Here is a 26,944-nt window from a genome sequence, read left to right as displayed (position 1 = left end):
GAACAAGGGGCACAACACAACATATAATAATATTGTATGAACAAGGGACGCCATTTTCTGATACTCTGTATTTTTTACTATTTTCCTTATGGTGAAATTTCAGTAACCAAATATAATAAGGCAATACTAGGTACTAATTGGTAAAAAATGGGTTAATGGGTGAGTTAAACGGGTTAATTATGGTTGATGACGTCATAAGGTATTTGGTGTATTATGTTTTGAAACAGGGGTAATTTATGTATTTTCGAAAGTCGATGGGTATTTGGTGAATTTCTCCAAACTCATGTTATAATAATATTGCAAACTCTTTTAAGATTCAAAACAGAACTTCCAATTCCAAATTGTAAGATCAACCATGAAATCGACTCAAGTTCAAGACCCCACCCATAAAAAGATCCTATTAACCTCTCTCTCCGCCATGGTGGCCGAGACAACCACCTTTCCCATCGACATTACCAAGACCAGACTCCAACTTCACTCCTCATCCACCACCGCCAAAGCCAACGCCGCCGCATCAAACGCCTTTAAAGTGGCTATTAACATTGTAAGAAACGAAGGTTTTCTGGGTTTATACCAAGGTTTATCCCCTGCTATCATCCGCCATCTCTTCTACACTCCTATTCGAATTGTGGGTTACGAGTATTTGAGAGGTGTTGTTCTTGTTGCTCAAAATCAACATTCTGATGCTGTTTCTGGCTCCTTTTCTCTCTCCTCCAAGGCCCTTGTTGGAGGCTTATCTGGGGTTATTGCTCAGGTATAATTTTTAATACTTTTCGCCTTTTTTGTCGATTTTTTAATGTAAATTTTGGTTATTTTGATTGATTGAGTTGATTAGTGAACTGGGTCTGGGTGATTTTCTTATTGATTGTTAAGCTCTATGTTCATGTCCAAGTGTCCTACTTGACTAATTTTTGAAATTTAAAAAATGAAGTGTCCAAGTGTAATTTATGTTGAAACATTAGCATTATACTCTGTATTTTTTACCATTTTCCTTATGGCGAAATTTCGGTAACCATATAATAAGGCAATACTAGGTCTGGATGTTGATTGTTTACAATTTGTTCTAGATTGGTGGTGTTGGGTGTTGGGGGATGAGAGGAAATTGAAATTTGGACAAGGTAGGAAATTCGATATCCGGCCTACATTGACACATTGTTGTTGAATTGAAAATTAGAGTGACCGATGAAAATATTGTGTAATTTTGACTGGTAAGTTGTATTTTCGATTAACTTCTTAGGGTGATGGCATTTCGAGACGAATATTTTTTGGTCAGTGTTTTCATTTGCGCATCACTGTTTTGTTAATTTGCTCTCCCTTTGCCTCTCTGTATTGAGAACTTGTTACATTTGAGGACTACTTGATCGGTTATACGTTTTACATAGCAGTTCATGGAAGTCATCTGCTCACTGCATTTTATTTCCTTTGATCATTGCCTTTCAAATGAGTCTTTTGATAGTCCTAGCTCTTTAAAAGAATCCGCCAAAACATTCCTCAGTTCCTGCTGATGTTGGAGAGTTTTTCTATGTATTAATCAGCTACGGGCTGTCTATATCATTGACCTCTTTGTGACCTAGGTAGAAAGAATACTTTTTAAGTCAAAATCTATATAGCTTCTATGATAATGGATTGATGGTTATTGCTTGTATTGACTTGGAAGGAGCATGCTATTGGTGAAACATTTAACTCAAGTAGTTAAATATTTCAATATCTTCTTCAAGATCATGAATTCAATGCTGATTGTTTGAGAAACTGGATAAGTTTTGTAAAGCCAATAACTTCTTTGGTTTGAACTCATAACGGAAGAAGAGGAGTGGGGTGGGGCAGAGAAGGAAATGGAGGGGAGAAAGGGAGTGAGCTTGCATTTTTCTTCCAAATATTTTCTCACTTTGTAAGGATTTGTTTTTTTTAAAGGGCGTTTCTAAGATACATCCTTTCTGAGGATTTTATATTAAAGAAAATTATGATTAGTGGTGTTCTTATTTTCGTAACTTGTTTATACAATATCATTAATTTTTCTAAGTATTCTTCTACAGTTCCTATGAAATGTGAATGACTATATATTACTATTGAAGAAATGTTGCCTTACTTTGCCTTGGCACGTTTAGCCTCTCGCATATTTGTTTCTTGCTGAAGTTCATTTAGGCATTTGTAAGTGTAGGTAACTTGTAAGTTGGTATTTTCATAGATCAAATGTCCTTCTGATCCTTTTGCTGAAATAAGATTTTGGGTCTTTTAAATCCTTCCCATCTTCTAGGAAGGGTGAAAGGATCAATGCCTCATTTATGTTTACAGGAGCAGTATATCTTTATCAGTATCAGACCAACAACATGAAGTTCTACATACAATCTCTCTACACGTTTGCTCTACGTTCTTTTGAGGATTACCAAAATCCCCGTTGTTTCTTTGGTGCCAAATGCAATAAGATAAATACTGCAAGTTGGAGATCTTCTTTTAGTCACTTTGCAGCATTTGTAATCTGCTCATCCTAGTTTCTAGCTGCTCTACTGTAGTGCAACAAATTCAGGACTTTCTACCAGACCTCTTCAGCATAATTGCAAGAGAAGAACATATGCTGCCCATTCTCACTACTCTGTAGACATAGAACTCAAGCAGGATCCACAGAAATCCCCCACTTACCCATTCTATCTTTAGTACTTGATCTTATTAGTCTGTAGATGCACATTTCCCTTAACTGTGCAAGCTTAGATTGCAGAACAGATATTGTGTCCAAATGACTTCAAATGTCATAAAATTACTCAAATTGAAAAACTATAGTTCAGTGGTTAGGAGTTAGGACCAACATAATTTTTCCTGCTGCTGGTGTTATCCATCATTTGACAAATTTTGATGCAAATAAAGAAGAAAATTTTCTGGTCACTGTTGCAGTTTACGCATCACTTTTTTTTGGTAGCATTTCTTCATCCTTGAATCTTCTTTTATTCAATCAATTACATAATTAGGAAGTTAACTAGTAGTTGTACACTGGAGACTGGTGTTAATTAGAAGCTGTGTGTTCTGAAGTCTCATCAAGACGTAAGGGAAACTCATATTAGAGAATATTTCCCTTGGTCTCCTTTAAGGCTGTAGATCCACAAAAATTTCTGGACAGTGTTGTCATTTAAGCATCACTTTCTCTCATTTTTCTATCCATTTCCCTCTCCGTTTGAACCTATGAGGACTACTTGATAGCTTATACCGTATGGGAACTAATCTTCTGCTCACTGTATTTAAACTGTTGCTATGAAGTAAGAACGTTGCCTTAAAAACGAATCTCAGTTCGTCCTAGCTCTTAAGAAACCACCGCTACCATTGACTTCCTCTTGATGTTGGAAAGTATTTCTAATGTTTTGTTTTTTGGTAAGTAACTGAAATCTATAATTATTTCAAATGTATTAATCAGCTAGAACTTCCAATGCATAGCCATTGACCGGTTTGACCCCTTTGTGGCTTAGGTATCAAGAAGGTTTTTTTTATGCGGAAATCTTTATGGCCCTCGTGATGATGGTTATTGATTGAATTGATTTGGACCGGGAGATTGCCATCCAGATAAAACGCTCGACTCAGGAAGCTTAATACCCAATATCTTTTTAGGATCATTAAAAATTATGACTCTTTGCGATAAGGATAAAACAATGAACCAGGTTTGTAAAATTTAACATGTTTGGTTAGAAACCATGAAAGGAAGGTGATGGGAGGGAAGGGGATGGGAATAGACGAAAGAAAGGGTGAGAGCTTGCATTTTTCTTCCAAATCTATTTAACAACGTAAGGATTTAGTTTTATAAGCGCGTTTAAAAGGGACTTCCCCTGAGGTCCTTATGAAAAAGGAGATATTCTTTGCGGTGTCCTTATACTGTATGGTGTGATATGATGGTTAAGATGCATTATTTTGAGTTATATGTGATATTTACAACTTATTTATACAACATCATTATTTTGTTAAATGTTTTTTGTATTGGGATATAAATGATTGTCTTTCTAATTAAAGAAATGTGTGCTTCATTTATCCTTGACATGTGCTTTAGCCTCTCGTGTATTTGTTCTTTTTCTATTGCAACTTAGTTATGTTACTTATGTCTCACTCCGACCCACCGTCCCCTTTTGTTTGCTCCGTTATGGTGAAATCACTTTTGTTTTGGTTGGGAGGAGTTGATGAGAGAGAAAAGTGGTACGGCCAAATGTAGTGGATGTGAGAGTAAAGTTGTGTTCCCCCTATGACCATTTATAGTATGAGCAAACTCAAAGAGAGAAACCGAAAAGGAAATTGGGGCAAACATTAAGGGACGAAGAGAGTAGTTGGTAAAAAATTGGCATAACAATATTTGACCTCAAAAACCAGGAATGCATTAATCTAAACTGTTCAATAATGAACTAAAGAAACATTCACTACCACCTAAACTGTAAAAAGTTCCAAACAGGTTTTTACTATGGGGTATTTTCAGGAGTCCAGAAATCCTTGTCCTGACTGTGAATTGGTGGACCAAATCTCACATGATGTGATGATGATCAGAAGGATTGTAGACTTTTGGAGTTATGCTGTTTAAATGTCACCGTTGTTTTCGGCACATGTTGACTTGTAACACATTATCTAGTGAAAGAATGTTAAGAAATACTTCCTCTGTCCCTAAAAGATTGCTCCATTCCCCTAATTCACTTTATGAACACTTTGTTTGTATAAGAAGAAATGTAGTGTAAAGGACGGAAGGGAAAGGGAAAGGGAACAAGGGAGTCACTTGTTTAGATAAAATTGGAGAGATTTGGAGGGAAAATGAAGCTCACCTTCCTCTTCTTTCCCTCTCCTTCAGTAACCTTCTATCTTGCTATCCATATACACTGTTGGGATCATATTATTTTGAGCTGTTCTTCTTTATTACTTCTGCCTCCATAAGATGACTGTTGCAGGGTATTCCATACAAAACTTTTTCTATTGGTGCTTTATTTTTCTGGACTTGACTGGGTTATGATTAAATTATAAGCATCGGGACTAGCAGGTTCACTGGAAACTTTTTGAAAGTTAGGGTGCTTTTGAATTGGCATACTAGGTGGGATATATTGGAGACACTAAATAGCTTCAGATGTCTTAAGAATTTCGGTAAAAGTTGGAATCCTAAAGTTTGATGCTTAGGAAAAGCATATTTTTTGCTGGCAGTGCAGTATATGTGCAGTGCGCTATGATTTTCTAAAGTTTGATATTTTTATTGATTGATCCCACTGGGAACTTTTCTTGATCGAGTGTCACATTTAAGCGATGAATACATTTTCTTTGAAATTCAAAGCATATGCAGATCTATGACTTGTGAGCTGATGATTGTGTGATCTCCTTAGGTGTGCAGGTGGTAGCAAGCCCAGGTGATGTAGTTAAAGTTAGAATGCAAGCAGATGGTCGTTTGATCTGTCAAGGTCTGCAGCCCAGATACCATGGCCTTAGAGATGCTTTTAGCAAGATAATTTGTGCAGAGGGTTTCGGAGGACTTTGGAAAGGGGTGTTCCCGAACATGCAAAGAGCATTTTTAGTAAACATGGGGGAATTGGCATGCTATGATCATGCAAAGCATTTAGTAATTAGAAATCAGATAGCATATGACAACATATATGCTCATACCCTAGCTTCTATAATGTCAGGCCTCTCAGCTACAACCTTGAGCTGTCCAGCTGATGTAATAAAGACAAGAATGATGAATCAAACAGCAAGTAAGGATGGTAAACTCATGTATAAAAATTCTTATGATTGTTTGGTGAAGACAGTTAAGCTGGAAGGAGCAAAGGCATTATGGAAGGGGTTCTTTCCTACATGGGCAAGGCTTGGTCCTTGGCAGTTTATGTTTTGGGTCTCTTATGAGAATTTTAGGCAGATTGCTGGCCTATCTTCTTTCTGATGTTTCAGTCTCAGAAATTTAGGCATCTTTTCTACACAAGAGATTCGTTTGATTGTTTGCTGAATACACTTTGTATTCTTTCATAATAATATATGTAGTTACAAGTTACAACTCCCTCATAATTCTGACCTTGTCAAACTTGGAGTATTTCTCATACTGGTTGTTGGACTTGATTTAAGTTCCATTTTGTAAGGCTTATTTTTGCTTCCAATAGTTTAGACTTTTCGAGTCGGGTTTGAGATGGATGCCTGCCAACCATGTCAGCAGATTCAGTTAATATCGCTGCTGGAGTATTGTTATTTAGGATAATTTGACAAAATTCATTGACAAATGCAGAAAAGTGAATTTCGAAATTAGTCCTTAACCAAATTCATCGAGTTAGGATCAATCATTCATTGACAATTGACAAATACATAAAATTAGTTTTCTAGTCATAAGTGAAACCCTGCCCATCTTCTAAAACTTGTAAATTCACTCCCATGAGAAACAGCCAACCCAATTCCAGTCCTACCATCCACCCCAAGTCCTGTATAATACAATCTCCATTGATCTTCATCTCCATCCATCTGAACCAAACATGGAGATCCAACTCCCCTGCTATCCCATCCATCCTCCTCCTTTGACGCCATATAAACCGCCTTATCGCTCACCGGCTTCCAATCCTTCAATCCATCCTCAGAAACTGCCATCCCAATACTCCTCTTCCCATCCCTGTCAACACCTTCATATGCCATCAAATAGTTCCCTACTTTCTTATCTCTTACAACACAAGCATTCAATATCCCCATTTCATCAAAACATCCCTCATTACTTGACCCTTGTCTTATAGTCTTTACCTTGCCTAGTTTCACCCACTTAATCCCATCTCTTGATCTCGCCATACCGATACTAAATTTCCCTTCTTCAGGATCAAAGGAATGATAATACATTCTCAAGTCTCCACTGCTATGAAAAACAACATGTGGAGAAGCAATGAACAAAGAATCCCATTCTCCTTTTGACCCCACATCAAATAAAGCTCCACTATGATGATCACCTTCAATTCTAGCCCAATTTCTCCCATCTTGACTTATGGCTAACCCTGGCAATGACTTGAAAACTCCCTCAAACCCGAACCCGAACCCAACCTCTTTTGCAGCATCTGTAATTTGGAGAAAGTTATCTTGTAAAAGTTCCACTTTCTCAGAGCTAAAACCAGTGTAATAAAGCCAATAAACAGCCATAGAAGCTCTAACTTTTTGACTAGACATTATCATAATCTCTGAAGGCCTAATACTTTTTATATCAAACCCCCACCAATTTTCACCACAGGTCATCACCACCCCAGTTCCGGAACTCGAATCAGCTGCAAGCTCTCCCCTCTCCCAATGCACCCCATTGCTAGAAATCGCTAACCCGGCCGAACCCGAATCCGAGTCCTTCTCAGATCTTCCATAGTACCACATATACCACCTCTCTTCCTCATCACTCAAGAATCTTTTTACTACAGGGGAACCAACAACAGCACTATCCCAACCTCCATTTTGACCAATACCAAATATTAACCCCCTGGAAGGTAATGCAGGAGGGGTAATTATTGAACTAGAATTGAATTTTGGTTGGGTTTTTTGTGTGTCAATCTCACTTGAATTAGAACCAAATTCAGCATTGGATTTTGAATTAGGATTTTCACCAATGGTGTTGTCATTCTGATTGTGAGTGTGTGGTGTTCTTGAACAAAGAGCTAAAATTAGTGAAGGGTATTTCTGGGTTTTGACAATATTGGGATATGCAATAAGAAAGTTGAGATTTTTGGTTGAAAATGGAGGATTATAGTTTATTGAATTGCTGGTTTTGGGGAAGTTGATGGATTTCATGCTGCTACTGCTCATAGTGTTTGTCACTTTGGCTGTTATGTTATGGGTGGTTGAAGAAAAATTGTGGAGGAGGATTTAAATAGTGATAAGTAAAGTACCAGTCAAATTGTGACACATCATCTCTCAAAAAGCAGACTGACTGTCACTTTTTGTGGTTCATGGAGGAGTTGCAGATCTGAAGATTTTGGTCATTTGCTCTGACATTGCCATAGTTTACTGAGTATTTGGATTGTGTGGCATTTGGAAAACCCTTCTCGTTTCCTTTCTCGTTTGAACTTATTTTGAATTTTGTAAATTTAGAATCACTGAACGTTTTCTTATTTCTACTCACATTGCGTAGTTTATTTAATTGCATATAAATGGGATATGAATATATGATGGTGCAACTATCAAAAATTCAAAATCATACGGAGTACTTCCTTTCTTTTTTGATGGAAATCAAATCATACTTTCTACCTTCAATTTGATACACTTTTACTTGTGCACTATATACCTAATTGGCCTACCAATGATGTCTTGGCCTAGTGGTTAAGACTGAGGGCCTGTGTACAATAGGTCTCAGGTTCGAATCCCCCCGCCCCCATTTGTAATTTATATTGCCTTTGTGGCTCATTCGCACCCAAAAAAAATATACCTAATTGGCCTTTTTTTTTCTAATACTATACATGCAAATGTTATTATGTACTCCATCAGTCCCTTAATACTCGCACCGTTTTGACTTGACACGCTTGCCAATACACAACTTTGACCACCAATATTTTTAACTACATATTATAAAAGTTTATTAGCAGCCCTAATTTCACTTTGACCCTAATTTCTTTCTAGTATATGAAAACAAATAATTTTGAAAAATAATTAAGAATAGTTTTTTTTTAAAAAAAAATTTGTTTTATTTATTCAATGTCTATTCAAAACAATAATAGAAACTAATGAACATAATAAAATATTTTTCTAATATTAATAAGAAACAAAGTATGTCAATGTCCTTACTAGTCATTTTACATATTAAAAATCTAACATCTATCAGCTAATTTACCAAACATTTTTACACAAACAACCAATTCAACGAACTAGTCAAACCAGCTAATACAAACAGCTAACCGCTAATAGCTAGTCAAACCAGCTAACAGCTCATAACCATACAAAACCCCAGTTTCTCGAATGGCTTCTTCAACTTCAATAAACATAAACAAAAAAATAGCTTCCTCTTTTGTGATTTCAACTTCAACCAACATATACCAGAAATAGTAATAAGTTTTAATTGTTTCAATACAACAAAACAGTAGACTGGAACTTACTAACAGAGAGATTAAAGACTATCCAAAGCCATAGTACATTACGGAATGCCGAAAGGAGTAATTTTATATAACTAAATTGGTACAATAGGAGATGAATATAGATACCTCAAGGAAAATTTTAGGCAATAAAATCTTAAATTTAGGAGAAAAGGTGAAAATGCCCGAACATCTAAAAATATAAGCTGAAGCAACAAAGAACTTGGCAGCTGTAGTATAATAGCATCCAATGATCATTTCGAAAAATATGATCTTTAATTTATACCTCTCTAACTACATCACCAAAATAAAAAAAATCAACCTGATTCATGATTCATAATTCAGCAAAAGTTATCAAGTGAATCATGCAACAACAATGACAAACCAAAGGTAAAACCATGGAGCAAAAGTAAAGAGGCAAACTCTTGTCAAGATGAAGCAGGCTGCTCTAATATTTTTTTTTATTGACTTAGATGACTTCACCAATAGTAATAGCTAACGCCCTCCAAACCTTTCCCGCATATCAGCAGCCCTTTCTTCTTTTAGCCTCATAGCTATCTCTAGTATCTGAGGATTGAAGAATCGGTCACGGACATGAGGTCGCTCCTCTGCCTGTATCTCCTTCATAGCACTAGGATACGGGTTAGGAGATGGTCTCTTCCCTAGATCATGAGCTATTTTCCTTAAACGCTTGTGTGCCTGCTTCTTGGATTTTCTCTCTCCTCGATATTCCATCTGAAAGCAAATCAAAATGTTTACTTTACATGAGTTTCGACAAAGATAATGCAGGAAAACGTACTAATAATATAGACCACATTTGACATTTATGTCAAATCATACTAACTTGACCATAAATTAGTTTTTTTTTTTTTTTGATGCAAAGCAGGACCATAGATCAAAAGAGTTAAAAGAACCTTATATTGGTTAATAATCAAGTATAATGCATTATGAATTTATGATGTGAAAATCATGTTTTTACATGATTATAAGACAAACTTCAGTTGACTACACACTAATAACGTCTGCTCCGTATAACGACAAAAATAAGTGTAAATTTTTTTTATAGTTTGATAATAAAAGTAAAATACGGCATAATTTTTACGGGCGGAAAACTGAATTTAGAGGTTAAAAAGTATATAGGTGCTCGTACATCAGCAATAGAAATAGCTTCCTCTTCTCTTACGCCATGCTCCTTCAATTCGAGCACTCGCCCAGCAAAAACACGAGCTGGAATAGGACTAAAACTGGTAAGCCTGCTCGAAAAGGAGAAAAATCATAAAACCAAACCAGAAAAAATTTAATAACTTATGCATTATATCTAACTATTTTAGAGTATCATAGCAATACTCTGCTAAGTGATACAACTGCTGGAAATATCGATCAACAGCATTACAGCCCATCCAGCAGAGAGTATACTTAATACCTTGATTCAGTGCCAAAGAATTTCTAGAGAATGACTGCAAGCCTTTTCTGTCTTTGGGTATCCAACCAGTTACTAGCCTTACTACTTCAAATACTGGTTTTAGCTATACCAGAGCAACAATTACATTTTGAATCATCTAAGTTTTAGAAGTTTCAACTTTTTAGCACAGCAGTCGTCAGATTTTGACGATTATTATCCTGCAATATCTACTACTGCTCCATATGGCAAGGCATGAGCTTATTTTAAATGATTTCTGGAGAAAACAACTAAGCACCAAGTAGCTAAAAACACAGGAAGCGTCAACTTCAAAAAGTAACAAAATTTAGGAAATTAACTTCGTGTTTTTCCTGTATACACGTTCTAACGTTGTGGCATTAACGCATTATAAATACATACAAGCTTGGTACAAACTACGAAAAATGGGTTCCATGCCATTAGTCGCGTAGCAAACAATTAAACGGAAGGTGAAAAAGGTGACTGTTAAGGAACAAAGACATACTTGATAGGATCTTCATATTTTGATTCTGGGTTCTTCTGATAGAATTTGTTGACATAAACATCTTCAGGGAGGCAAATTGGCTTGACCTTTCCATCAGAACGAGGAAACACAACAGGAGGGGCCCTAGACACCACAATTGAGAGTAATTACAATTTGAGTAATGCAGGAAAATCTGTCAAGATTCGAGACCTTCAGCGCATAAAAAGAACATGACACAGATATTACTATGTATTTCCTCCCTTTGTTTTTACTTGCAACATTTTGATTTTTACACTGTTCACATACTCTACTTTGTTTATCTGTGATGATTTATACTTAAGAAAAAACTTATTCATGTGGGATCATGTTAAATTCGCCTTAATATATATTTTCCGAACATCAACTTTTATAATTTTTACTTATTAATAGTTAAAGATATTAATTGTTCAAGTTATGCATTGACAAACGTGAAAATCGAAGTGTTGCAAGTAAAAAACAAAAAAGGGTGAAGTATGTTCTAGTTATACAAATATGGGAAAACCCAACACATCATACACTGGAAAGCCAAATTTCAAAAGTTAGGCACTGTGTTTTGTTACCTTGTTTCAGAAAAAATAAGTTTAGATAAGATAATTCAAGAAAAATAAGGGCTACCCTAGAATTTATAACTAAAATAAGTTTTGATAAATTCAAATAAGTTAAGATAAGTTCGGGAAAATAAGTGAGAATCAAGTAAATGGAACTCACCCTTAAGGAGAAAGGTCTCCAACGCTTGATGAGAACAATTCAAGAAATCAGAAAGAATAGATCAACAGCATAGCAGATTATGCTCAGCACACATTTTAGACAGTCAAACCAAATTTTGGGATCATAGAGCGGCTCATCACTTTCTAGAATCTTAAAATTAATTTCTCATATACAAAAGACTCCAGCCTATTTCAAAATCAAAATACCACATAGGAATGTAGGAAAGTCACCAAAATATTACACTTGCTTCAGGAGAGTGAAATCGTTTTTGATAATGTTTTAAAGAAGATAGTGATGCATTGACGCTCATTTAAGCTAAGGCGGGTATAGAATTCTATCAAGTACAAGTGAGAAATTCCAGCTTATACACGCAATAAACACATAATGCTGATCATTCTGTCAGCTAATGGGAGCAAAAAACTTACTACCCTGAAAGGCCGCAACACCGGAAGTCCAGAACCAGTTTTTCTTACCGCAGCTCCGGGTCAGTTTAACTAATTTGGGGTATGCTTTGGTATGCAAAATGAACACATGAAGGCAATTTACCAGACAGCTACATTCTTTTGTTAAACTTATCCAATGTAGTACCACTGTACCCATGTGCACGTTTTGAATCGTAGTTCACGGGGGGAGGGGGTCATGGACCACAATTGTCCATGAGTGAATCTCCATTTAGGTTTTGACCTCCAAACATCCAAACTCTGTGGATAATAGACTAATTGGCAATGATGATGGAGAAAATTTGAATACTACGTAGAACCAAAACTTATACCAAGTATATCATCCTATCTGATTGAAACACAAGGCAATCATTTAGACATGAATACTAGATTCAGACTTATCCACCAGGCATATAACCTAATTAAAGTATTCTTGAAAGTTGAAATAGAATGCAGGGTAATCATATGGCATAATCAAATCACCCAGAAGTAGCTTTCAGTCCCAAAAAGGATTCTTCAACTCCGAATTGGCGTCTTGATTCATCGATATACCATCAAACATGACCCATGGATACTCCAAGTTACAAGAACCTGAATCAGCTCTTAAGACTGTTGAATACAGACAGGATGGGAACTTATCTAGCCCAATTTGAGTCTCCTAGACACAAAATTAGTAGCTCTTTTTAACTGAGCCTAGTATCAAAGAGACAAAGATGCATACATTCTCCGAGATTGGGTAAGTTTCATCTCCATTAGACACTACAATTACCTAATTTCTCTTTCAGCCCTCTTGCACACAGTTCACGAGTTCAAAAGCTTCTCAAAAGTTACAAACTTAAAATGTTAAACACTCCAAAATTTCTCCGGGCACTTACGATTTCCAAAACTACGAGAACTTCACTGGATTAATTCTTAAACTCCCAAAACTAAGTCATTGATAAAAGGTGGGGAAATTTAACCTTTCTAATACTAAAAACCCAAAAATGATGAATAACAATACCCATCAATTGAGCAACCTAAAACTGACAAATGGGCAGTGAAGAAATGCATCAACAAGATCCAACAACATCAGCTAACAAGTAAGAAAAAGCATTCAAAAATCCAAATAATCGGCATATTAAAGCATACAATGAGATTCAATCAATCAAACCTCTTAAAAAATGTGAAAGTTGAAATTTGATACTAGGGTTTCGTATACAAAAATTAGCAACAAAATACAAATCAATTAGAAACTGGGAAATCCAAAATGCATTAAAAATAAATTAAGAAGAAGAACAGGGAAGAAAGAAACGAACTTTAGCATGGGTTTAAGCCAAAGGGGCTCAGTTTTAGCGAGACCCTTGACCAGCTTTCTGGTTTTAGTGAGCAGGTCACCCTTCATGTACGACATCCTTCTTCTCTTCCCTTTCTCTCTCCTCCCTGCGGCTGTTCTTTCTTTTGGTTTCTGTTCTTCGAGCTCTTCCGAGTCAATCAAATGGCAAAAGGCATTTCTGTAAATAAATGAAGGTTTTGTTACTGTCAAGTACATTCACGATTTCACATGCTATTTGATGTGGGCCCCTTGTACGGTTAATATTATATTTTTAGAATACATCAACAATTATGTAATATAACGTCAACCAGTAGCATTATAGAATAGGGTTGTTATCATTCGTCGCTCGCTTTTACGTATGTCGCCTATCATCTATTTAATAAATTGTCCCACTTCTCCACTCACTCACCCCCACATCCCAACTCACTCACCCGACTTACCCCATTTTCTCTCACTAAACCCACCACAACTTCTGGAAACCAATATCGTTGTCGGTGCCACCTTAGCCACCGCCACCGTTGGCCCTGCCGCCACCACCTCGATTAATTCGTATCATTGTCACTCCCTCCACTATGTGAGCTCAACCACCAACACTACCATCGTCGCAACCACCACCTCCACCAATGCTGACATCCTCGTTGGTCGGAATTGAAGCGGAATTTCGGGCGAAAACGTAAATGGACGACGACCTTCCTTCAACGTCGCCGTCGTCGGAGAAAACGTGGGAGGTAAAAATTAAACAAAAAGTTCTAGAAAAGCGAAGGAATAGGGCCAGAAATCCGATTCCAAACGTAGGAGGAATCGAATTTGTGGTCATATTCCATGGTATAGGACTGAAACCTCATTCCTCTTAAGGAAGAAATCGGATTAGCAACCCCATTCCTTGCCTAGGAGGAAATGTAAACCGGTCCAATTCCATGGAATATGGTTGTTTTTCCAATTCTTTCTAGGCACGGAATGGGGCTGAAAAATCTGATTCCATGAATTTATTTTTATTTTGTTTTTATTTGTAATTTCGACGAGATTTAACTACTTTGTAGGCTTTTGTGCAGTTGGCCTCTTTTAGTCAATTTTGTTCTGTGGCCCGAATTTTACCAAACTTTGCCCTTCGTTTGAGCGTTTGTGCGCTCAAACGTTCAGCATTCCGACGCAAATGAAAAGTAATTTGCGTGTACTGGCCTTTGGGTTTGATTGGTAAAAGCTAATGCGGATTTTGGTTAATTTTGACTTAACGAGGCTTAATTATGTGAGAATACCTTCGGCGCAATTTTGAATATGCGTTCCGTAATGGGTATTTTCAACCAGACCAACGTAATGCTTAGGGCAGATGCGTATTTTGGTCTTTCGAATTGGTTGCACGATAGACTGGACTCTCGACTTTCATATTCTGATTTGTAGGCTTAAGTGCGAGGAAAAGCAGGCATGCGCTGAAAAATAACAGCGTGCACTAGTGCAGCGCTGGCTTGGTCAGCGTTGAAGTTTCTGGCGCTGGCCATAATGGATTTTTGGTTTCCTCGTTGCAGGCGTTAGAAATTTCTGGCGCATAAAGTCTGCCCGCTGGATTTTCTAACGCTGGCCAGGGTAGGCTGTTTTATTCTGGCGTTGGGCTCCTGGTTGCGGAATTTTACTGATTCGCATCTTTAATATTATTTCGACGTTTTAGAGCGTATTCTGGAATTGAGAAAGCATTGTTGACCTTAAACTGAGCGTCTGGTTAATTAGTTTCACATAGCACATAAGAATCTACATCAAACTAACAACGAGCATGATTTCAAGCACGATGCACATTTAATTTATGCTAGTCTCTAAAGTGCAATAGGCTTGGGTGTCAAAGGGTACTGACAGGCTAAAGTCGTATCACCTAATCAAAAATAACCTAAGGTCCACTAGCTAGGTAGCAAGGGAAGTCAGGATCGAATCCACAGGGAAACAGGCGTTCTTTCTACTATCAATTAATTAATCTAGACTATTGTGAACAAGAGTTGGTTTGTGGTTTGTATGCTAAGACTACGAACGATAATTAAACAAGAATGAATCAATATATTAAGGAATCTAGGGCATAGGTTCGCCAACAAATAATAATCCAGGACATTGAACAATCACGATAATCAACAAAGTAATTAATTAGACTAGCATGCTCTCTCAAGTCGATACTAATCATAGACTTAGAATTAACGGGCTCTCGCTACGTATTAACTCTAATTCCACCTATTGACACAAGCCTAAACATCAAATTGCATCTCTCGAATCTTAATTTGATATTGCATAACTACCACAATTAAACCTGCGCAAATCTAATTGTATAGTGAAATAAACCAATCAATAGGAATCAATTACAATGCCAACAATCATAATCATTCAATCATCCCTTCATATTATTCATGGATCCCCAACCCTAGAAATTAAACTACTCAAGCATGTTGACAATAAACAAAGCAATAATTATAATTGAAAGCATTATTAAAGCAAGACAATGAATTAAAATAAGAAACAATACCTATTTGAAGAACAAAGGGAAGTGAAAGCTTGAATTTTTATTGAGAATTAAACTAAGTGTTTTTGCATAAATTAGAGAGAAAACTAGGCTAAGGAAAATAATACTAAGGTTCAATACTAGAAAATAATGTGTCCCCTAAAATTAATGAAGCCTAGTATTTATAGTTTGCCCATAAAAATAAAGAAAAACCGGAAGAAAACCGCGCCTAAAGCCTGCTGGGTTGTCGTCGCCCGGTCGGGCAGCCAACCGCCCGACGGGCGAGACGCTCGAAATCCGCCCGACGGGCGCAGGTCTGCCCGGCGGGCGGAGGGAGAAACTTTGGAAATCATCTGCACGCGCCCGGTCGGGCGCTCCTCGCCCGTCGGGCGATTGGAGATTGCTCTTGCCTGCTGCTTCGCTGGGCGCCCGGTGTGCACCGGGCGGATGTCTGCCCGTCTGGCGCCGAGTGACTGGAGGGTTCTTTGGCTTGCTCGCCCGGTGGGCGATAAGAGATCTTCCGGGCGAAAAGCTAAATATGTCCGCAACACCGAGTCTAACTTCCGGGGCTCAATCATGAACATCTAAGGCTCCCTTAAGTCGACATTGATCGTCCCGAATCCCCTCGGGATCGTGTAGTGGCCTAAATCATCTTGAAACGGGTCTAAACAGACCAATTTCTCACTAAGTAGTCCTGATACTCAAGGCACACTCAAATACACAGATTAGTACTAAAAACGGCTCCTAAGAGCTCATTTGACGCATAAAAGTACTAAGGGACGGGGGTGAAAACACTATATAAAACGCACATATCAAACCTCCCCAAGCTAGATCCTTGCTTGTCCCTAAGCAAGGAAATCATCGATGAACACAAGACCAACTTCACCCCCAACATATTTCAAAAATGAAAACATAATCCAAGGTAAAATCTAATAAGTATGCATCAATGTCAACCAATCAAATCCATTCAATCGCTAATCCACCTTAACAATCGTCACGCAAAGCGAACCACAAATGCATAATGGAATTCAAGACTAGTGCTCACACACTCGTCACTCATTTATGTGGCGGATAAAAGATGTACCCGTTCGCTCCCCTCCCAACATATAAGTGAACAATGCCCTCCCAAACTCACAACACTCGTGTGTCTAGAAAAACATACACTCAACCTAGTAGTCGACTCGGAATGCGTCATGTCATAACTTGCATTGATAAACAACTACCTTCACATTAATACAACTCTATGCACAAAGGTCGGAAGGTCTTTCAAGCTTGTAATGATAGGCTTAGGTAAGGGTGTGGTAAATTTGGGTAAAATGTGAGCTTAAAGCCTTGGCTTTGGGAAGCATAAATCCTAGCAAATCCATGATCAATCACAAATGATGACCACAACTCTCCCACTCAACACATGAATAAAACAACAAACAAACCACACTATACTTTCTTGCCTTGATTTCACAATTATAACCAATCACTCATGAAGATAAGAAATTGTAATACCAGAGTGACAAAAGCTTGAATTATTTTGAGAATAACGATTTTTTTTTCTTTTTTTTTTCAATTTCTTTTTTTTTTCTTTTTTTTTTCTTCCTTTGGAACCTTCACATTTTTTTTTATTCTCCTCATCTCATTCATTTTTCAGCTCATTTTTTTTTCAATAACAATCATGATAAGAAGAACTTCCCTTTTCAATACTCAATATGCTCAAAATGTACCACACTACAACTCCCTCGCCTCACTACTATTAGCTCCCCCAAGCTAGGCTTGGGACTAGTAACCAATGGGGCTTTCATGGGCTTGTAATATGGTTAGTCACCGAATAAAGGGCACAAGCACAACATGGGTAGAAAAAGAGGGAACAAATATATCTAAATTCATCTGAAGGTTAACTAAATAGAAAAATGCCTTCTTCCTCCACAATGTGCATGTATATGAGTCATAGAACACTACTAATAGTTGCAAACCAATACTCAAAATCAATGACACACCAGGAAGCTATCACACATCCTAACCAAGTCAACTAGTCAAGCACCAAGTCCACAAGTAGTTAGTCGGAGTTGACTCATGTTAAGGCATCAAAGCAATCGAATATCAAATCATGGCTAACACATCTACATTGCCCATCATCAAATACCAAGAATCAAAACAATTTCCGCCTGTCACGGGCACAGGGAAGCATGATATTGTATTCATCGGAACGTATTTTTGTATTTTTTTTTCAAAGCAATAAACTACTCTACAAAGCAATAACACACCAAAGAAACACACCAAAATAAAGAAATGCGGAAATAAAAGGAAAACATACCTAATATGTACAGGTAATGTGAACCCCCCCCCCCCCAAACCAAATCAGACAATGTCCTCATTGGCTCAAGGGGTACCGAACCATCATCATCATCAACAGCATCACTGATGGTCTTGGCCATCATCACCATCGCCACCTTGGCCACCTTGGCCACCATAGCCGCTACTGCCCACTCCAAACCCCCCGTAGTGGGTAGGCGTGAAGGTGCGCGCCCATGGAACCGGGGGATCCGCACCCCTCCGCGGGATAAGTAAACCAGGAAGGGTGCTGATGATCTGGGGCAATGTAGCCCTGCCTGGCATACTGATCGTGGAACGGGAACATGGTCCTCTGGTGATCAGCGGCGAACTCATGGAAGCCTAGCTCAAGTCGACCCAACCTCTCATGAATGGCCCCCAGCTCCTCTGAAGACCCATGCTCCTCCTGTGGAGCCGGACTACCTCTCTGTCCCGACCCTCTCTCTCTCTACGCCCTCCCCGCCGGAAATAGGTGCGAGGCGCGGCCTCAAGCTGTGGCTGGGGCTGGGCTAAGGGTGGTGCCTGCTCACCTACCTACAGATAATGGGACTGACCCCTCGTAAAACTGGTGAGCCCGGTAGTATCCGGTAGAGTAAAGAGAGCATTCCTCTGGAACATCCATGACATCTGACCGGGAAGAAGTTCCCCGTACTCCGAGTGCACCCTGTTAAGGCTCCCAAAATACTCTAAATCTAACAGATTTTTACCCCGGACCGCGGCATGGTCCCTCTTAGCAAAGTTTGCCACCGCTATGGCAATGTGGGTGACTAAACCCCCTAAAGCAATATCGGTCAAGTAGCGGTGGTTAGCAGTAGTGAGCAAATGCATGGCCAGGTGATGGGCCAAATTCATCCTGTATCCTTCATTTCCATCCAACAAAAACCCCCCGAGCACCTCTAACTCTGTGCTCCTCACATTCTCCTTTTGGTCCCTCCCAAAGATGGTAAAGGCCATGAATCGGAACCAAACAAAAGGGACGGGGTGTTTCACGCTAGATGCGTGCAAATGCTGCATGCTAGTGGGATTGAAATCCCCAGTCAACTTTCCCCAAACTGAACTATTAAGATGTCCCTCCCCGGGGGACCTATCATGCTCAACAGATAATCCAAATATTGCACCAAAATCTTTAATAGGCATATTAAAATCATTATTCAACAATCGAAAAGAAACTCTAGTGACATCCTTATATCCATTTTTTGTGACATTAAACGAGCTAAGGAATTCAAGAGTAAGATCCCTAAATGTCAACCGAACCATGGAAAACATGTGCTTCATGCCCACCCCATGAAATAATCTCCTAACATCCCTCTCAATACCCATATCATGCAAAGTTTTCTGACAAATAAATCGAGTAGGGACTACCTTCCGAAGCTTGAGGTGTGCAAGACGGGTTTGTTGCTCCTCACTAGTTAGAATCATGTTCGGGAAGGCCGAATCCGGTGCAAACTGAGGTGGTGGTGGTGGACGGCTTGTGGAAGCCTCCTCTTGTCTCCTTTTTGCTCCCGTGCAAGTTCTCTTTGGCCTTGAACCCATTGTTGAAGATGATTTGAGTTTTGAAGTGTTTTTGGTGAAATTGGGTTTTTTGTGGAGAGTGAGATGGAGTGAAAATTGTTTGGTGGAGGTTGAAGAGGATGTGATGAGGATGATTTTGCTGTGTGGCTTGATGAATTTGAGTGAGAGATGAGGGAGATATAGAGAGTTGAAGTTCTTAGGGTTTGGGGTTTAATGGAGTATGTGAGAGAAAGAAGAAATGATTGAGAGGAAAGTGTGAAGGAAAAGGGATGAATCGTGCCGTTTTAATCTGCTTTTCTCCTTTCGCCCGCCAGGCCAACATCCGCCCGTCGGGCGGTTGGCGACACTGCCAGTTGTTTCGACGCGCGCCCGGTCGGGCGCTTCTCGCCCGTCGGGCGGTTGGCGATCCTTCAATTTTTCATTCGACGCGCGCCCGGTCGGGCGCTTCTCGCCCGTCGGGCGTTTGGCGACTGACACACATCCTCGTAATGAGCCGCCCGTCGGGCGTCAGGATGCCCGCCGGGCGAAGAGAGATCTTGCGAGTTCTTTCGACACGCGCCCGGTCGGGCGACCTTCGCCCGACGGGCATTTTGCGACTTTGCTCCTCGCGGATTTTTCTATCTTTTCGTGCTTAGGAGCGGAACCTGTACATCATTAAACACCCAAGGACCGTAAAATACTCTCTCCTCACCACTCATGAACAAAGAGACTAGACTACAAAACACACAAAGCAAAACTAAACTATCGAAAGCAATGAAATACGGGTTGCCTCCCGCAAAGCGCTGGTTTATTCATAGGTCTCGCTCGACCTTGTTACCTTGAATATGCAGTCTATGAGGCGGAGGGGTTGAGGTGATGGACCTCAACCACTCCTACAGTAGCCCCATCATGGTACAACTTCAGACGTTGCCCGTTGACCTTGAATCGTTCACCATTCTCATTCTCTACTTCAACAGACCCAAACTTGCTTACCATAGTCACGGTGAACGGCCCAGACCACCTAGACTTAAGTTTTCCAGGAAATAACTTAAGCCTAGAGTTAAACAGTAGAACCTTGTCGCCCACCGCGAACTCTCTATGCAAAATGTGATTGTCGTGCCAATTCTTGGTCTTTTCCTTATAAATCCGGGCACTATCATAGGCTTGTAGTCGGAATTCATCGAGCTCACCCAATTGAAGTAACCGCTTCTCACCGGCTAGCTTTGCATCCATGTTGAGCTGTTTGATTGCCCAATAAGCCTTGTACTCCATTTCTACTGGTAAGTGACATGCCTTGCCATACACCAACCGATACGGGGAGGTACCAATAGGTGTCTTAAAGGCGGTTCTGTATGCCCATAGAGTATCATCTAGCTTATCACTCCAATCCTTCCCAGACTTCGCCACCACTTTCTCAAGGATAGATTTGATCTCTCGGTTGGAGACCTCAACTTGACCACTCGTCTGAGGGTGGTAGGCTAGCCCAGTGCGATGATAAACCCCATACTTGCGCAGGAGCGCATCCAGATGCTTCTCATGGATGTGTGACCCTCCATCACTGATCTAAGCGCGCGGAACCCCAAATCTAGGAAAAATGATCTTCTTGAACAGGGAAATGACTGTCTTAGCATCGTTAGTAGGTGAGGCAACGGCTTCCACCCACTTTGACACATAATCTACAGCAACAAGGATATACAAGTTACCCTTAGACGATGGGAATGGTCCCATGTAATCAATTCCCCACACATCGAAAATCTCAACCTCAAGGATCCCATTCTGTGGCATCTCATACCTCCTCGAAATAGTGCCGGCCCTCTGGCACGCATCACAAGCCATACTAAAAGCCTGTGCATCCTTGAACATAGTAGGCCAGTAAAAACCACATTGTGACAACTTAGCGTTAGTCTTTGCAGGTCCATGGTGTCCACCATAAGGCTAAGAATGACACCTACTGATAATACCTTGGACTTCCCATTCTGGAACGCAACGCTTGTACAACCCTTCAGCAGTCTCACGAAACAAATAAGGGTCATCCCAGAAATAGAACCGAACATCATGTAGGAATTTCTTCTTCTGTTGAGATGTAAGATCGGCCGGAAGAATACCCCCTACAATGTAGTTAGCAAAATCTGTAAACCATGGTGACTTACTGGCAAGTGCAAGTAAGTGATCATCCGGAAATGAGTCATCAATCGGTGTAGGCACTTTACCATCATCGTATCTCAATCTAGATAGGTGATCTGCAACAACATTCTCAACCCCTTTTTTATCGCGAATCTCCAGATCAAACTCTTGTAGCAGTAGTATCCATCGAATAAGCCTGGGCTTGGCTTCCTTCTTTGAGAGCAGATACTTAAGAGCCGCATGGTCAGTATAGACTATCACCTTGGACCCAATTAGATAGGTGCGAAACTTGTCCAAGGCATAGACTATGGCTAGAAGCTCCTTCTCAGTAGTAGCATAATTAACTTGAGCTTCATCTAAGGTCTTACTTGCATAGTAGATGGCATGTAAAACCTTTTCCTTTCTCTGACCCAAAACTGCCCCAACTGCATAGTCACTTGCATCACACATTATCTCGTACGGAAGGTCCCATTCGGGAGAACGAATGATGGGAGCCGAAATCAGTGCCTGTTTGATCCTGTCAAAAGCCTCGAGACAAGCACCAGTAAACACAAACGGGGCATCCTTGAGGAGGAGCTGGGTAAGTGGTTTAACAATTTTAGAAAAATCCTTGATAAAGCGACGATAAAACCCCGCATGACCAAGAAAACTTCTAACACCCTTCACATTAACTGGAGGGGGTAATTGTTCAATCACTTGGACCTTAGCTCGATCCACCTGAATGCCCTTATCAGATATCAAATGTCCCAAAACCACCCCTTCAGTAACCATGAAATGACACTTTTCCCAGTTCAAGACTAAATTACACTCTTCACATCTTTTCAAGACTTTAGTCAGATTTAGCAAGCAAGAATCAAAAGAAGTACCATAGACGCTAAAATCATCCATAAACACTTCCATGATAGACTCAATAAAATCAGAAAAGATACTCATCATGCAACGTTGGAAAGTAGCAGGTGCATTACATAGACCAAAAGGCATCCTACGATATGCAAAGGTACCATAGGGACAGGTGAAGGTGGTCTTTTCCTGGTCGTCTGGATGTATGAGAATTTGAAAGAAACCAAAATAACCATCCAGATAACAGAAAAACTTGTGACAGGCTAGCCTTTCTAACATTTGATCAATGAAGGGAAGGGGAAAATGGTCCTTTTTAGTAGCAACATTAAGACGCCTATAATCAATGCACATGCGCCAACGTGTGACTACCCTAGTTGGTATCAACTCATTTTTTTCATTTCTCACCACAGTTGTCCCCCCTTTCTTAGGCACTACCTGAACAGGACTCACCCACTTAGAATCAGACACAGCATACACAATACCCGCATCAAGCAATTTCATAACTTCAGCTTTTACAACATCTTGCATGACAGGGTTCAAACGACGCTGGGGTTGGATGCATGGTTTATGATTTTCATCTAGATGTATCCTATGCATACAAAAGTCAGGGCTAATACCCTTTAAATCATCAATACTGTACCCAATGGCCTTTTTGTGCCTTTTCAACACAATAAGAAGTTGGGATAACTGGTCTGCATCAAGTGCAGTACTGACGATCACAGGGAAAAGTTGTTCATCATCTAAAAATGCATATTTAAGGTTAGCAGGAAGAGGCTTAAGTTCGGGTTTCTTTACCTCTTTAACAGAACAAACCGGCCGAACTAACCTCTTCAATTTGGTGCTCTCCGGCTCAGATTCTCCACCATTAAGAGCCAACTCTAGAGCATCCACTTCAGCACTCCAAGAACTGCTATCACCTGCAGAAGACTCACAACAAAGCACTGCCTCCAAGGGATCTCTTTCGAGAACTTGGGAGACGTTATCACGAGTAATAAAATCAACCACATCTATACGATAGCATTGTTCTTCCTCTAGCATGGGACTTTTTAAGGCACTATTCAGATTAAAAGTCACCTTATCATCCCCAACAGACAAAGTCAATTTCCCACTTTTAACATCAGTGACCGCCCCTGCCGTGTGAAGGAAGGGTCTACCTAAGATTATGGGAATTTAAGAATCCTCCTACATGTCTAGTACTACAAAGTCTACAGGTATATAGAATTTACCTACTCTAACAGGGACGTCCTCTAAAACACCTAAGGGGTATTTGACAGAACGGTCGGCCATTTGTAGAGTGATATTGGTAACCTTAAGCTCACCCATATTCAGTTTAGTACAGACAGACAAAGGCATGACAGACACACTAGCACCTAAATCACATAAAGCTTTATCAATAAATACGGTGCCAATGTTACATGGGATGGAAAAACTCCCGGGGTCTTTAAGTTTAGGTGGAGACTTGTTTTGCAAATAAGCACTACATTCCTCAGTGAAAGCTACAGTCTCTACCTCACAAAAAGCATGTTTCCTGGTCATAATATCTTTCATGAATTTAGCATAAGCAGGAACCTGTAAAATTAATTCAGTAAAAGGAACCGTTACCTGCAAATTTTTGACCACTTCCAAGAATCTGCCAAACTGCTTGTCTAGCTTATTCTTGAGTTGCCGGTTTGGGAAGGGGAGTGCAATAGGTGGTACTTGAATATATGTCCCCTTCTTAACCTCAGTTGTAGCCTCATTCTCATTGACTACCTTTTCAGCTTCCTTACCATCCATAACTATCTTTGGGATTTCCTCACTGACCAGACCACTAGCAGGCACCCCAGAATCAACCTCAACCAGCATAGAAGGACCATCATAATCCCTACCACTCCTCAATGTAATTGCATTAGCAGTCTCCCTATTTTCGGGCTGTGAAGGAAATTGGCCTGGTGGCCTCCCTGCAATAGTAGTAGCCATCTGTGCCAACTGTGTATCAATGATCTTGTTGAGAGCAGTAAGAGCATCGATCTTTGCATCCTTTTCACTTAGAGATTTTTGCATTTGAAGCATCATGTTCCTCATCTCTACTAGCATAGGGTCAGGCTGTGTGGCGTGAGGTTGTGGTGGTGGGGGTGGTGTGTGTTGTCTAGGGAACCCAAGTGGTCCACTAGACTGTTGGTTGTAGTTGCTCCGTGGTTGGTAGGATTGTTGATGTGGGGGTTGGTATGGCTGTTGTGGTGGATGTTGAACTTGGTGAGGGTTCTGGATATTGTTGCTCCTGTAGGATAGTAGAGGGTTGTTTTTGTAGCCCTCGTTGTAAGAGTTGTAGAATGGGTTATTTTGTTTGTAGGATTGAAATGCGTTACACTGTTCAACAGAGCTCCTACATTACGGTGCATAATGACCAGACATTCCACAACTTTCACAAACAGTAGCAGGTTGGGCACTCATAGCAGCTACACTAGCAGGTTGGGCAGATTGAGTATTGGCTGCTTGCATATTATCAAACTTATAGTGTAGAGCAGTCAATTGGGCAGTTAATTGTTCAATGGAATTTAAATCATGCTTACCACCCCTATTAGATAGACCTCTAGGATTTCCATACTGGGCATTGTGAATGGATATCTCCTCAATCACCTCCATAGCTCTGGGCACCTCAAGTTGCATGAACCTCCCACTGGCAGCCGAATCTAACAAACATCTAGACTCATTGCCCAGACCATTATAAAACTGCTGAATCAAGAACCAATCTTCCAAACTATGGTGGGGGCACTCTCTTTGCAAATCCTTGAATCTCTCCCAGACCTCGAACAAACTCTCATCTGCTTGTTGTGAGATCCCCAATATCTGACCCCTTAGACGAGCTGTTTTCTCAGGTGGAAAATATTTAACATAAAAAGAAAGAGCCAAGGATTCCCAATTAGTGATTTTCAAAGCCGCCCGATTCAACCCATTAATCCACAATTTAGCTTTCCCACTCAAAGAGAACGGGAAAAGTATCTCCATAGTCTGTTCCGGAGTCAATCCCTTTTTCTTGATGGTGGAACAATATTGGATGAAGGACTGTATGTGAAGATTCGGATCTTCACCTGGTTCCCCACCGTATTGGCGTCTCTCAATCATGTTAATCAATGCAGGTTCGATCTTGAAGGTCTCAGCTGCAATAGAAGGCATGATTGCCTTTGGTAGCACGGACAGACTTGGCTTAGAATAGTCTGTAAGCCGTGGGGTAGGTGGCGGTAGCAGATTTTCGTCACCCATCTCTATCTCTGAAACTGAATCTGTATCTGAAGGAAAAAGATCGCCAATATTATGATCAGAATCAGAGTAATTCCCACACTGTGCAATGAAAGTTCTTCGTCTACGAAAGGTTCTTTCGGGCTCAAGATCGAATGGAGTAAGATTACTAGTACCTACGGTCCTGGGCATAGACAAAGACTACAAAATAATGTGAGATCCGGTCTCAAGGAACGTGAGTTCCTTGAGTAGTAACAGACAATAATCTAGGATAAGCAATCAACAACAGAAAATAAAACTGTTTCCCCGGCAATGGCGCCAAATTTTGACAGGCTAAAGTCGTATCACCTAATCAAAAATAACCTAAGGTCCACTAGCTAGGTAGCAAGGGAAGCCAGGATCGAATCCACAGGGAAACAGGCGTTCTTTCTACTATCAATTAATTAATCTAGACTATTGTGAACAAGAGTTGGTTGGTGGTTTGTATGCTAAGACTACGAACGATAATTAAACAAGAATGAATCAATATATTAAGGAATCTAGGGCATAGGTTCGCCAACAAATAATAATCCAGGACATTGAACAATCACGATAATCAACAAAGTAATTAATTAGACTAGCATGCTCTCTCAAGTCGATACTAATCATAGACTTAGAATTAATGGGCTCTCGCTACGTATTAACTCTAATTCCACCTATTGACACAAGCCTAAACATCAAATTGCATCTCTCGAATCTTAATTTGATATTGCATAACTACCACAATTAAACCTGCGCAAATCTAATTGTATAGTGAAATAAACCAATCAATAGGAATCAATTACAATGCCAACAATCATAATCATTCAATCATCCCTTCATATTATTCATGGATCCCCAACCTTAGAAATTAAACTACTCAAGCATGTTGACAATAAACAAAGCAATAATCATAATTGAAAGCATTATTAAAGCAAGACAATGAATTAAAATAAGAAACAATACCTATTTGAAGAACAAAGGGAAGTGAAAGCTTGAATTTTTATTGAGAATTAAACTAAGTGTTTTTGCATAAATTAGAGAGAAAACTA

The 26,944-nt window shown here is 39.7% G+C and overlaps 3 protein-coding genes and 1 non-coding gene across 4 annotated transcripts; 2 read left to right on the top strand and 2 right to left on the bottom strand.

Annotated features, from left to right (window-relative positions):
* The first annotated feature begins 312 nt into the window (after positions 1-312).
* On the top strand, positions 313-6,053 carry LOC110777881 (mitochondrial uncoupling protein 3). Its single transcript, XM_021982463.2, has 2 exons — positions 313-754; positions 5,333-6,053. The coding sequence occupies exons 1-2, from the start codon at positions 356-358 to the stop codon at positions 5,873-5,875; spliced, it is 942 nt and encodes a 313-aa protein (XP_021838155.2). The 5' UTR covers positions 313-355; the 3' UTR covers positions 5,876-6,053.
* A 167-nt stretch (positions 6,054-6,220) lies between these two features.
* LOC110777880 (uncharacterized) lies at positions 6,221-8,033 on the bottom strand. Its single transcript, XM_021982462.2, has one exon. It carries the CDS (start codon positions 7,744-7,746, stop codon positions 6,307-6,309), a length of 1,440 nt encoding a protein of 479 aa, XP_021838154.2. The 5' UTR covers positions 7,747-8,033; the 3' UTR covers positions 6,221-6,306.
* Positions 8,034-9,236: 1,203 nt separating this feature from the next.
* LOC110777885 (uncharacterized) lies at positions 9,237-13,575 on the bottom strand. Its single transcript, XM_021982466.2, has 4 exons — positions 13,389-13,575; positions 10,928-11,050; positions 10,156-10,258; positions 9,237-9,740 (listed from the first exon to the last, which is right to left on the bottom strand). Exons 1-4 carry the CDS (start codon positions 13,481-13,483, stop codon positions 9,501-9,503), a joined length of 561 nt encoding a protein of 186 aa, XP_021838158.1. The 5' UTR covers positions 13,484-13,575; the 3' UTR covers positions 9,237-9,500.
* An 11,817-nt stretch (positions 13,576-25,392) lies between these two features.
* LOC130464533 (small nucleolar RNA R71) lies at positions 25,393-25,499 on the top strand. The gene has a single exon (XR_008924936.1). It is a non-coding gene; the product is annotated as a small nucleolar RNA R71 (small nucleolar RNA).
* The last annotated feature ends 1,445 nt before the right edge of the window (positions 25,500-26,944 follow it).

Source organism: Spinacia oleracea, chromosome 6, assembly GCF_020520425.1.
Source record: "Spinacia oleracea cultivar Varoflay chromosome 6, BTI_SOV_V1, whole genome shotgun sequence".
Lineage (NCBI taxonomy): Eukaryota > Viridiplantae > Streptophyta > Magnoliopsida > Caryophyllales > Amaranthaceae > Spinacia > Spinacia oleracea.
Note: the sequence above shows the minus strand (reverse complement) of the source record. Positions and strands in the feature narration are given on the sequence as shown.

Coding starts and splice junctions, on each gene's coding strand:
- LOC110777881 (XM_021982463.2), top strand. CDS start 356: ATGAAATCGACTCAAGTTCAAGACCCCACCCATAAAAAGATCCTATTA. Junction 755..5,332: donor TATCTGGGGTTATTGCTCAG/GTATAATTTTTA, acceptor TTAGGTGTGCAG/GTGGTAGCAAGCCCAGGTGA.
- LOC110777880 (XM_021982462.2), bottom strand. CDS start 7,746: ATGAGCAGTAGCAGCATGAAATCCATCAACTTCCCCAAAACCAGCAAT.
- LOC110777885 (XM_021982466.2), bottom strand. CDS start 13,483: ATGTCGTACATGAAGGGTGACCTGCTCACTAAAACCAGAAAGCTGGTC. Junction 10,259..10,927: donor AAATATGAAGATCCTATCAA/GTATGTCTTTGT, acceptor CTTTTCGAGCAG/GCTTACCAGTTTTAGTCCTA. Junction 9,741..10,155: donor AAGCTATTTCTATTGCTGAT/GTACGAGCACCT, acceptor ATTTGCTTTCAG/ATGGAATATCGAGGAGAGAG.